The sequence below is a fragment of the Eurosta solidaginis genome, chromosome 1 (assembly GCF_040869045.1).
Source record: "Eurosta solidaginis isolate ZX-2024a chromosome 1, ASM4086904v1, whole genome shotgun sequence".
Lineage (NCBI taxonomy): Eukaryota > Metazoa > Arthropoda > Insecta > Diptera > Tephritidae > Eurosta > Eurosta solidaginis.
Genome location: NC_090319.1, coordinates 190,412,483 through 190,426,159, shown reverse-complemented (window position 1 = coordinate 190,426,159; position 13,677 = coordinate 190,412,483). Strand labels below are relative to the sequence as shown.

General features: G+C 39.5%; 1 protein-coding gene across 5 annotated transcripts in view; it reads right to left on the bottom strand.

The window, feature by feature from the left end:
- The window catches only part of tw (Protein O-mannosyl-transferase 2), a 2,413,568-nt gene that overhangs the window by 844,111 nt on the left and 1,555,780 nt on the right, over positions 1 to 13,677 (bottom strand). For all 5 annotated transcript variants that reach the window (XR_010948728.1, XR_010948727.1, XM_067760058.1 and 2 more), the window contains exon 10: positions 11,846 to 11,994. Coding sequence is in view for 3 of the 5 variants with exons in the window: in XM_067760058.1 (XP_067616159.1) it covers positions 11,846 to 11,994 (149 nt within the window). In the remaining 2 variants the exon portion in view is untranslated. The remainder of the gene's footprint in view (positions 1 to 11,845; positions 11,995 to 13,677) is intronic.

Sequence of the window (13,677 nt, the reverse complement as noted above, 5' to 3'; positions counted from 1 at the left end):
AACCCTCAAAATGCCTCAATCAACAGTAGATACAGCTTTATCAGCGCTGTTACCGCCAAATTCCGCCATCGCCAGATAATAAAGTATACCATTGATCAATAAACTAACACATTGGTCTAGTGAAAATATCTCACATCACCGAACAAAAAGGAGAAGAGAAGGAGGGAAGAAGCACACAAATTCTTTTTAAAGCTGTTCTGTTCATTTTTATATTTTTCTTAAAATGCAATTGAACTGTTAAATTACTTAAATTTGTTAATTAAATAGACTGCTATTGAAACAAGTTGTCTTCCCTCATTTTCTTGCCAACAATTCTTTAAAAAGAATTTATACGCGATTGACACATCGTCGTTTGCATTTGTATGTGCATTCCTACAAGTGGGCGTTTTTTCACTTAATCCATCTATGTAATACTTCTATATCACGACTACTGAATTGTGCAGCCTGTCAAACATTACAGTACAGATATACAATGAGAGGAGACAAAATCTCATGGCTGCCGTTAAATTTTTGTAAAAGAGGCGCTTAAATATATGTATATTTCAACAAGCCGTCTTGCTTCTATCAATATTGTATATTAGGCTATTTCGTTCAAAAAAGGAAAATGAAGCTACAAAAGAAAATAAAATGTTCCACATATCAAGGCAATTGATAGGTGAAGAAATGTCTTTACTTTCAGCGCACAAAAATAAAGGTCCGTTTGTCGCTCCATCTGTGGACGTAGTAATATTTGAATAGTGTCAGAGAAAGCTTTAAGACAAGTTCTTAAGGCATGCCCAATTGGAAATGCAAAATTAAATTTAATAAATAAAATTTTTCAAAATACAAGTGCTGCATTCTCCAATAGTATCATGGACGATCACATAGCCATCGAAAATTTATTTAGCAATGACATCTTTAATAATCACCGGACACAGCTGTGTAAGGAAGTAATAAATTTTTATTTGGATATTCGTTGGTTTTTTTGAAACGAAAAAAAGCTCGGACGAAAAAGAGTATGTTAGAAAAAAATTTACAAAATTGTTATTATTTCAACACCAATAGCGGCCAGTGTGCACTGGACTCATATTTTGTTTACATCATTAAAAAACTCAAAACGTTTAAAGAAATGCTTTTGGGATGTATGTATAAGTATATTTTTATACATGTACTATTAGATCCGGCAGACGTTGTTCTGCTCTAAATTTGGTCTATATGCATACATGTTAATAAGCTTTTTCCGTCCAATTCTGCCCTCGCCACTCTACACTTTTTCCTAATCTTTGTATTCACTCCTCCCTCCGTATTTTTCGCTTCGCCTATCTCCATCTTCGTCTCATTCTATCTCTTTCTCAGTCTCGTTCTCTCTTTTCGCTTCTCTCAAGTTTTTCTCATTCTTCTTTATATCTTATTGCCAGTCCCGGAGGGTGGTATGTATTTCGTTCCAGTCCCATTCCGAGTCTCAGACCCAGTCCCACTCCGAGTCTCAGTCTCAGTCCTTATCCCAGTCCCAGTCCGTCTCTGGTCTACTTCCCGGAAAAAAGCATCGTAAATACTAATAGAGGGTAATTTATATACCGAATTTCAGGCAAATCGAATAGGACGTATGTAAATAGGTATGTGGGTATTATTAGTTCATGTCTTCGCATGCATATTTATCAGTTTTGCCGGGTTGATGCGACTAAATCGAATATCACAATGAAAATTAACTTAAAGCTCTCAGCAACTGCATTCATTTGATATCCATAATACACACACATTCTAGGGGTATCCGGGTCCATGTTTTGGCCTATATCTCGAGACCCTAGTCACCCAGCGGTGTAAAACTTACTCTGCACTAAAGCATACAGCAACAACTTCAATTTGGTACCCATAATGTAAAAACACATTCTAGGTGTATCCGGGTCCATGTTTTGGCCTATATCTCGAGACTCTAGTCACCCAGCGGTTTAGAACTTACTCTGTACTAAAGTATACAGCAACAGCTTTAATTTGATACCCATAATGTAAAAACACATTCTAGGTGTATCTGGGTCCACGTTTTAGCCTATATCTCGGACCCTAGTCACTCAGGGGTATAAAAATTACCCCCTACTAAAGCACTCATCAACAGCTTTCATTTGATATCCATATCCTATAAACACATTTTAGGGGTGCCCGGGTCCACGTTTTGGCCTATATCTCTGTGCGTCGATCCTGAATTTTCTTTGCTATAAACCTCACCTTTCCAACGAATGTAAAACCGTGGAAATCGGTTAGTGCCTTCTGGAGTTATAGCGTCAGGAAAGAAAACCCGACTTATTTTTATATTATAGATATTTGAATTTTTTTAATTTTAAAAATATGAATTCTTGGCCGGTTTTTTTATTACTATGTATGTAAATAATGTACTTTGTATGGCTGCAGCCCATGTTTAAATAATAAATACATCAAGCCTTGTATTGTATTTGTTGGCCTTTTCATTGTTTAATCGACTAAACTGAGATTTTATAAAAATTAGTATGCAGAAGTTGGGTAAAGGGGATACCGACCCGTTGTGATCCCTTAAATACTTTTTTTGCATACGCTACTACAATTCACTAACACTAACAAAGCCCGCGCATGAGCAGAACATACATTTGCACAGTTTCAGCAAATAATGATTGACAGAAAATTTGCGCATTAGGAAGATAGGAAGGTATTGATATAGCAATATTATATATATGACTTAATCTAAGAACGGAAGCTCCACGAGTACTCGCTATCATATTGGCTTGGGTGACTAACAACGAGCTTGACTGAATTTTGTGTGTGTTAGTGCAGTCGGGTGGCTTCGTGACACACGTATTTGTTGTCGGCTACACGTTGATGGAAATCAAAAATTTTTGATTTTTTCATTTGACGCTTGCTTATTTGATAGTCGCGGGGTTTGATTGACAAAACAGCAGTGTTGTATTTAGTTTGTGTTGACATTCAAAATGAACAAATGCGTGGAAGTACAGCAATTCATATTAAAATTGATTGAAAATTATCAATGTAATACGTTTTGCGTACAAGCGTTTCATCCAAAATTTATTTTTATTTAATAAAACTGCTGTTTTTGCAAGTAAACAATCATCATCATCCGATGACGGCATATTCACGTCCGCACGCAACGGTTTCTCTATGCAATTGTTAATGATGGCTTTTAATTTGATAGTCGCGGAGCAACCGTCAACCACCCGACACGTACACATACAAAAATTCAGTAAATCTCGTTGTTTGTCGCCGGAGCCCTATAGTTCTAGGAAATTCACGTTACGGTCATCAGGCAAACTTTTTTGTTCGAGCCGGAGATTTCCGACTCTCGCAGCACACAAATACCCATACACTTGGTAAAATAGGCTAACGCAAATTTTAAGCGTTTCAGCCCTGTCACAAGGCATGTGCGTATGTAAAGCTTGCGGGGAAGAGTCAAATAAAGACGACACAGAAAATTGGGCGCAGTGCGACCGGTGTAAACTCTGGTACCATTTTGAGTGGGTCGATGTGGATAACAGACTTGGAATTGTTCCTCTTGCATCGAACAAGTGAATATGGTAAACGCTACGCCGCAAGTTTCCGGTAATACTACTGTAACGCACAACGAGCACCAAAGCGTTAATGGGGGGTTGAAATTAGATGAGCTTGCTCCAACACAAGCTGTCCTTATCTCAACACTAGGTAATGGCGAAACAAGCTTACAACAGCAACTTTAGCTTGCAATGCTAGAGAAGAAAAGAGCAGCGGAGAAGCGCTACATCGAGCAAAAGTACCGACTTTTCGCTAATATGGACTCGACGGTCATACGAGGGATAAAAATTGCGGTTAATGGGCCAACAAGCTCCCAAATAGCTGCGAGACAAGCCACACCAGAAGATTTGCCGCTGTTTAGCGGGGACCCGGAAGAGTGGCCCATGCTCATCAGTACCTTCGACCATAGTACATTAGTCGCGAGTTTCAACAACGTCGAAAATATGCTACGACTGCAGAGGTGCCTAAAAGGGAAAGCGCGCGAGCTCATCAAAGACAAGCTACTTTTGCCAGACATGGTACCCGAAGTAATCAGCATTCTAAAAAGGTGCTTCGGCAGGCCCGAGTATGTTTTAGAAAGAATGATTGAGAAGGTTAGGAAGTTGCCTACACCTAAAGATAAATTTGAATCTCTGATAGATTTCTCATTGGCGGTACGCAATATATGCGCTACAATGCAGACGTGCAAGCTGGAGGCGCATCTCAACAATCCAATGCTGGTTAAGGAGTTGGTGGAGAAATTGCCAAATCAGTACAAATTAAGCTGGGCAATGCAACGGCGCAGCGACACAGCGACAACAAAAGAATTCAGTGACTGGTTATATCGAATTGCGGAAGCAGCGTCGACCGTAGTATCGTCCGCGTTCTATAGAACCAGCTCCGTCAACACACACAGTCATAGCGAGTGCACTCCATTGCCTACAACCCCCGAAAGAAAACAAGATTTTCAAAAAAGGATTTTATGTCATCAGGTTCGGGCGCACACTCTAAGCTTTCGACAATGAAGTGCGTAGCGTGTGGCGAAATTGAGCATTGTGCTGCACACTGTGAAAAATTCCAAGGTATGTCGGGAAACCAGAGGTGGAAAATAGTGAAAAAGGGTGGCGCATGTTATCGGTGTCTCAAACCTAACCGAAAAGGATGGTTTTTGAAAAAGAGTTGCGACGTAAGTGGTTGCACTCAAAAGCACTATCCACTGCTCCACAACGAAGGCATTGAGAATTCGGTAAGGGATACAGCCCTCTTAAGCACGCACAATAGTAGTATACAAGAAGCCAGTATTTTCGCATTATTCCTGTGAATATTCATTCGGAAAATAGGACTATCCACACTTATGCGTTCTTGGATGAGGGATCTTCTGTGTCTCTCATAGATGAATCAACCTTCAACCAACTCGGCATTTAAGGAACACCAGCGCCTATATGTCTGCAGTGACAAGCGAAACAACACGCAACGAAAGTTCATCCGTTAGGGCGTCCTTTTTAAAAAGGGCTATGCAATCAAGCTATCGGAGCGGACCAGACCTCTTAAATCCACTTGTCGAGATCCTAATTTCGTTCAGGTATGGTCAAATGGCAATGAGCGGCGACATAGCGGAAATGTTTCACCGTATAAACATCCGCCCAGAGGACAGAAACGCACAACGTTTTCTATGGTACAACAACATCAACAACGACGTAAACGTTTACGTTATGCACGCAATGACATTTGGCATAAGTTGTGCTCCCTGTATCGCAAATTATGTACTTGACAAAAATGCTGAGGCATTTCGCCAACAACACTCTCAAGCCTACGAGGCTATCCAAAAGGCTCATTACGTCGACGATTATATCGACAGCAAAGACACCGAGCAAGAGGCTCTCGAAATGGCGAGTCTAGTTCGCTAGGTCCACGCAGCTGGCGGATTCGAAATCCGTAATTGGACGTCAAACTCGTCTAACGTTCTTAAGCAACTACTAGAAGGCAACTCGGAAGGGCATAACCCAGTTCAATTTGGAGGCACAGAGAAGTGGTTAGGTATACATTGGGCTCCACAAAAAGACGTTTTTAAATTTCATTTCAGGTTCGCCCGACTACACCGTGACGTCTTGACAAATGATTTAATTCCTACAAAACGAGAAGTTTTACAAGTTCTAATGTCAATTTTTGACCCCCTCGGACTTTTCTCTTGCCACACAATCGGGTAAAAAGTGTTTCTACAACACATGTGGCGCGCCAACATAGAATAGGACGAGGCGCTACCTGAGGCATCACCAGCGGCATCAGTGGAAACAACTCCTGCCGGAGATAGAATACATGGAAATCCCAAGGTGCTATTTTCCAAATCTGCCTCAGTCGGCCCAAGTAGAGCTCCATACATTCGTCGACGCAAGTGAGCATGCCTTCGCAGCGGCTTCATATATGCGAGTACAACACGATTATGGGTTGGACGTAACATTGGTTGCCGCTAAAAGGAAAGTTGCACCGCTGAACCCTATCTCTATCCCCCGGATGGAACTTCAGGCAGCAGTAATTGGTGTAGGTTTTCTCAAAAAATACTCTCCTTTCGAAGGTTGAAAATCGGAGCCGTCACATTCTGGTCCGAATCTGTGGCTGAAAAGAGATCCGCGTAATATCCAACAGTTTGTGATGCATCGCTTAGGGGAAATTCTTGAGTGCTCCAACAGTACCCAGTGGCGATGGGTGCCCACCAAGTTGAGTTTAGCAGACGGGGCGACTAAGGTCGGCAGTACGAAAGAAACTAAACATTGGCTTCAGGGGTCAGACTTCCTGAAAGTGCAAGAGTGCGAGCGGCCGCAAGTCCCAGAACGCCTTGACGGAAAAGATACGACCGAGCTGAAGAAACACGTATAAATAAATAAATGTAAGGCGCGATAACCTCCGAAGAGATCTAAGGCCGAGCTTCTCTTCCAATTTGCGTCGTGCTCCTCTTGATTTTCCCTACAAATTGGCCGGACGGGACCTACATGTTTTATGCCGACTCCGAACGGCATCTGCAAGGCAGATGAGTTTTCACTGAGAGTTTTTCATGGCAGAAATACACCCGGAGCGCTTGCCAAACACTGCCGAGGGGCGACCCCGCTTAGAAAAATTTTCTTCTAATTGAAAAACCTTATTTCTAAAATTTTGTTTGATGTTGCTTTGCCCGGGAGTTGAACCCAGGGCATACGGTGTGATAGGCGGAGCACGCTACCATCACACCACGGTGGGCGCAACACGTATACGTTACGCAAAAAAAACGATGCCATAAAATTGAACGTGGAATACTTTTCCGACTGGCACCGTCTCTATAGAGCACTAGCAAGTTTTCTTTTATATCTCGATCGACTAAGCGCCAAAAGGCTCAAACAAGTGAAGCCGAACGAGATTATTATGGAATTAATCAACAAAGTCACTAATATATTCTTTAAGCAGGCTCAAGACACAGCATACTCAGCCGAGATTAACTTATTACGTGTAAAGCTACCACCAGGCGAACAAAGCAGGTTGGCTGGTTTAAATGTCTACCTTGACGACAACGGTATTATGAGAACTCAAGGTAGATCAGATTCCATCAACTGCAGAAAAGATGGCATCGTCATGCCACGGGAGAGCTACACTACATTCTTAATAGTGAAAGCATATCATGCTCAGGATCATCATATGGTGCATGAGATGACTATAAACCACGTATGGGCTTCCTACTACACACCTTGTTTACGCGTTTTGTACAAATCTTTACGTCAATCATGCCAATCATGCAAAATAGACAATGCTGTCCCTAGCCCTTGACAAATGACTCCAATAGGCGTCGACTATTTCGGACCCATCCTTGTAAACGTGGGCAGACACAAGGAGAAACGGTCGGGCGTACTTTTTACTTGCTTGACACTTCGAGCAGTGCATTTCGAAATCACACACAGCTTAGATACCAACTCCTGCATTATGTGCCTACGTAATTTTATGGCGCGACGCGACACCCCAAAGGAGATATATTCGGACAATGGCACGAATTTTAGGGCCACCGAAAAGGCTGTTCGAGAAGCGATAATCAATATAGATTTTGACGTAAAGTACGATAGCATCAAGTGGCGCTTCAACCCACCTGGCCCTCCACACAGGGGAGGCTCCTGGGAGCGACTCATCCGAACCACCAAGCAAGTTTTAATAAGCATCAGTCCAACGTATTCCTTTAACGATGAAAGTCTTCGTAGTGCGCTGATGGAAGTACATTATCAATTCACGTCCACTGACTTTCGTAAGTCTCGACTCTTCGGATGACGTCGCTCTCACACCAAACCATTTGTTGCTGGGGTCGCCAGATGGTTATAAACCTATCTGCGGTGATTAACTAGATTTGAGGCAACGGTGGAACCAAAGAAAACTTTTCGGAGACCGATTTTGGAAGCGTTGGGTAAGCAAGTACGCACCTGTGCTAACGCGTCGGGTCAAGTGGTTATGTACTACCACGCCACTAGCCGTAGGGGACGTCGTAATCATCGTTGACGAAAACCTACTACGCAAAAAGGGCGAGTTATTAACGAACTTGTAGCCAAAGACGGACAAGTTCTTAGAGAAGGGAAAAAGGGAAGAAGCACGCAAATTCTTTTTAAAGCTCTTCTGTTCTGTTCATTTTTATATTTTTATATTGTTCTTTAAATACAATTGAATTGTTAAATTACTTAGATTTGTAAATTAAATAGACTGCTTTGAAACAAGTTGTCTTCCCTCATTTTCTCGCCTACAAAAGCTGTCTAAGCTCAATGGCAAACCAAGAATTTGCAAAATTTCTTCTTGGATGATCATGAGCAATTGATTTGAACATATCAAATATAATCATGATGTAATAGCAATATCAAAATGTACAATAATTTTTCACAAAATTGCCTGATTAAAAATCTTATGTCGGTGGAAGTGTGCAAAATTTTAAAAGAAGAGGAAACCAGCCAATAACAATATTACCAACAAGAATGAAGATAATAAAGAGTCACAAAGAGAACCTTATTATAAATAAAGCGCCTAATAAATAAATAAATTTGCAATTAGACATGTCGCGCTCGTTTTCATTCCAAAGTATAGAAAATTTGTAGCATAATAAATACAATCAACCTGATTGTTGAGGAAGAGATTGACTTAGGACAATAATTAACCAGGCTGTACACATGCTGTACAAATACCGGCAATCTAGGACTTGTAAGAGAAAAAACAGTTGTCCATTAGGAGACAAATTGGTCAATAATAATGAATACTCGAGTAAGCAAATTTAAAAATAAAAAAAATTACCCAAGTTTTCAAAGATCTAATAATTGCAACAACCCCAGAAGTTATGCATGTGACAAAAGTCGACAAAATAAAAGAAAGAAATTCTTCATAAATATCATGACGAGTCTGGCTTCGCCACCCAGAATATCGCATCACACGCAAGATCCGATAAAATTATTGCTGTAAAATATGAAAAATGGTATAAGAAAAGATTTGAAAATTGTTTTTTGCATCCACCGTACATTTCTTTTTATCCCTTGGTTTAACCATTTCTATTACGCAGCTACCCTTGCAACAACTGCAGCTACACAATTTTTTATGTAATATGCTCGGAAAAGCGAGCGAGAGGCTTTTGAGAGTAGTGTCAATTTATTACAAATTTATTATGAAGTGTTAAATTCCAACCAATTAGTTGCGGACATTCTATTATAGCTCCTAATTTTAGTTAGGCTCAAATGAAATAAAAGAACAATGCAAAAGTTTTGTTTGACCGGCCTCATCTAGAAAAACTTCGCCTTCTAGAGGTCATAATTTTAGATAATAGGTTCTTTTATACCTAATTAAGTTAGAATTAGATATATAGGGCCACTGGAATAAAAAATATCTATAGGAAAATAATTTTACATTGTTCCCCTTTGAAATAAAGAATTGCAATAGGAAAAATAATCTTACATTAACTCCCTTCACAGTAGAATATATCGAAAAAAAAAACTACACAGTAATTCCCTATAATACAGAAATTAAATTGAAAACTAATTGCAATAGCACACCCTTAAATAAATAAAAGCATTCCACTTTACTCATAATCTCCATTAATATGTACACAAAACAAATGTAAAAGTAATCAGAAAGAACACAAAGAAACAACCAATAAACAAATAAAAACCTTCTTTGAAATCAAGTTACAATTATGTTATAAAATACTGGCACATGCCAAATGAATAAAAAAATTACAATGTATACAGATTCAAAAGTTAATTGTGCGACTTGAATGGTCATGCATAGTGGTGTACAAATTATGTATGACCATTCTTTCAAAGGCGGGTGGTGTAGCGTGCCTTGAGATTCATACATTTGTACATACATATATTTTGGTTCGCTTTGGTGTGGCCTGAGATTCATTGACTCTTACATTCATTCATTTGTACACACATATATTCTGACTTGCGCTACGACAATCTACGGCGTGCGCTGTCTAGAAACTTGAAACTTATTGTATTTCAATTCAAAGCTCGCTAAATGCTCACCACAAGCCTTTACTGGCACACAAATTATTATCACGATTTATTTATACTTACTTTGCTTTTCTCACAACTAATTCCGTTTTGTGTAGATTTCAGTTCCCAGGGAACTGAATATGTATGTATGTAGTACCCATATATGTAATACTCCTATATTGCTACAAAAAGCCAAGTACATTCCCAAACATCGGAGTGCCGATATATTGCTGTTTAAACGTTTTTGTTTTTGTATTCAATAATCGAATGTACCTAAATTTAATTTTTTTCTGGTCAAACTTATGCTGCTACAATCACAAAAATTGTATAGGCTGTCTTATTTTGATTTCGAATTCAAAACACATTGCGAGCATTTCCTATTAGCAATATAGGTGTATTACATATATGGTAGTACACTTAATTCGTAAGTATTAGTGTAAGTAGGTATTTTAGCACGTAGACAATTTTGTATAAAAGAAAACAACCTTTAATAAAGAGTTAATTCAGTTTTTAATTCATTTTTGACAACACCACAAATAGTCTAAATTATTATATCGGAATTATTATAATGGTATCCAAACCTTGACCTTTGGTATCATGAGTATCAGTGCTCTATCCACCTACTGCAACCGGGAGCCATCCTGCCTTTGTAGGTCTGTAGCAACTCTCTCCAGCCATCCTAAAGTCACGTTATTGGTGCAGGTTATCAGTTTAACTCCGTTATACCATCCAGCTGTTGGACCTTTATTCGCATCACTTTGATCATGATGTTAATCAGCTCCCCTTATAATAATAGTAGAACAGTCAGGGACTGCTTTGCAACTTCGTTCGTATTCTTCTAGGGGACAACCGGAGTCTAAGCTACCTATAGTATCACCGAGTAAGCTAGAGTCTGATCATTACCTTCCTTTTGCTTATTAACCTTTTCGTCCCTACTTTTAATGCCACTATTGCCCTCCTCTTTCTGCATTGCAACTTTTGAGGTACATGATTGTTCAGAACCTAGACTTCCTTTTTCGCTTTTCTTTGCAGATTTGGAGGTGTGGTTCCTTCCTTCCGGCTAGCTTGCCTCCTCTTTCTGGGACTAGAGCGTTTGTCACCCCCTCTACCTCTTAAAATGAGGCATATCGGGTTCAGCTGATCGCTGCCTCTTACCTCTCTGCGCTCTTTTCTCATCGATGCGGCAGCAATATTATGGATTGCTCGTAGAAAAGTCTTTGTCAGTCAACTGTGTTCGACGTTCTTTCACTGTTAAAAGGGCACATGCCAAACCACTGCACCGAAACGCTGCATAGTTCTTAATGCTACCCAGTATTATGAGGGGGTTCACCTAACGTTAGTTCTTTGTCCGGGTTGGCAGACCGCTCTTTTTCCGAGTACACTGACTGCATACTAACATCGCTACCCACGTCCAAATCATCGCGATTTTTCTTCCGAGGTTCACGACGCCATCGCATTTTCCTTCTCATCCTTACTTTCTTTGGAAGTTTTTGTCTTCATCTTGGTCGTACGACCACCTGCCCGACAAGGTGGGCTCAGCGGTCTAATGTTAAAAGTGGGGATAAAAACCGACCGCCACAACATCACCCCTTCCTGGGGTAAGGTCATCATTACTTTCCAAAGCGGCCCGGTGCCGGGTAGGCTTCGTTCAAAAACAGCTGAAACAGTTAGAGAACGACAATTCGTGAAGGATCGCCCTATTTAAGGGCAATGAGAACTCCCTTAACAACTTTTTGGTCGCAGAAAAATTGTCCCAACAAAACTTTCTTGTTTGGGCTTGACTGCCAATTTGTAGAATATGTCCATAGAAAAAATCCTTTAGGTTTATGTATTATATAAAATCTAACCATAAAATGAACTAGCATGAATAAACTTACCCGATAATTAATAGGCCATTGCCAAGGCCTGCTGGTTAATTCCCCCTCTTTTGGCTTTAGTCCGGCATTTCCTTGGAACATGACTGCATGTGATTCCACAAAGTGAGCAACAAATCCAGATGCATATACATTAAGATTGACTTTGGGAACTGCAATTACATATATATGTGGGATTGAGGAAAACCACTCCACAAATTAATACTGTATTATTACTGAACTAAATAGCTATGAATGAAGGTTCGATCGTAAACTATGAAGGAGACAGAGTTGATATATAGACGTGCAGCCAAGTAAACGTAGTTTCGCACTCAGCAATCTTTTTTTTTTATATTTGAAGTCTTTCTTTGGAAAATTGTTAAAAAATATATTCATCTTTAAATAAATTTTTCAATATTAACTAAACTGTTTGAATTTATTGAATTAACGGAAAAAAACAATAGTGGATACAAATATCCCACATATTTGGGGGCTCAACCAATAGCGCACGCTTGAATAAAAATTTTGCTGCAATGGTTAGTTTGCAAACATTTGAATTTGTACGAGAGAAGTTACGTACAAACAAAACGGAAAGTATATCCGCTCTTCATAAATTTGTATTTGAATCAGAAGGCGATAGATCAAATAGACAACGTTGGCGTGAATTCAAAGGATTTCAATTCGACGAGCATGACGATCGCTACAAGCAAAAGCTGGCTTATATCGAGAACAATTTGACCGAGGATGATTTAATTTCAATTTGTAACGTATTGGGCTTAAGTAGCTGCATATTTTTCGGAATTTGCAGATCGCGACATTGCTATCTACAGCAGCAGTTTTGATGAACCAAATAATATCAATTTTGAAAAGAGAACAAATGCACGAAGCAGAGAGAATGTGCGAATGGGAAAGAAGAATACGGAAATTTTCAAAGAAAATGGCGTATTAAATGCAAGAGTGGTTACGACAACAACCTCATGTTTAGAACCGACACAAATGCCGCGATTTTCAATCAACTTTAGATACGTGGAAGACTATGTTCGACATATTGATGGAAGCGGAAATATTTCTCTTGAGGTATGGTTAAATGGTTTCGAGGAAATGGCAATTTTGATGGTTTGGGATGAGTTGCAAAAGTTCATATTTGCAAAAAAGTCATTACGAGGACTGACTAAACTATTTATCCAAAGAGAACCAGGATTAACGTCATGGCAAACACTGAAATTGGCGTTAGCAGACGAATTTAAAACTGTGGTAAACAGTGCAAATATACACAAACAACTGACCGAAAGGAACATGAAAACTGAAGAGAGTGTACAAGAGTAATTTTGTGTATGACAAGCCAACCTAATATAAACGCACGCAAGTCATTTTCTGTCAAAAATATCTCATGCACATACAACTTGTATGAGAGCAACTCAAATTGAATTTGCTGCGTGAAAACCTAACTCGATTTCCAATTTTTGTTTTGCGGGACATTTATATTTGACGTTTGCACACATGCTTTACATTGTCGCAACGCATGCTTATTTGGGTTAGGGCAAAAAACACCGGTTGTTTGCGTGCGCTAAAAAATCGCAGTGCGGTTTTATGAGGTTGGCTTGTGAAGGAGCTCGCACTGCCTTAATGCAGTATGTTATTGAAGGTATTCGCGATGTAAGTGTAAACAAAACTGTTTTATGTGGTGCACCCAACCTAAAAGAGTTCAAAGAAAAAATCAGAATATACGAATCAATGCAAAAGAATAGTAAGAAAAATAATGAGTTCCAAACAGATGAAAGGAAAGTCTTTAAAAATGAAAAAGATAGATTTACTTGTTATACATGCGTTGTGAAAGGGCACAAGAGTGTTGACTG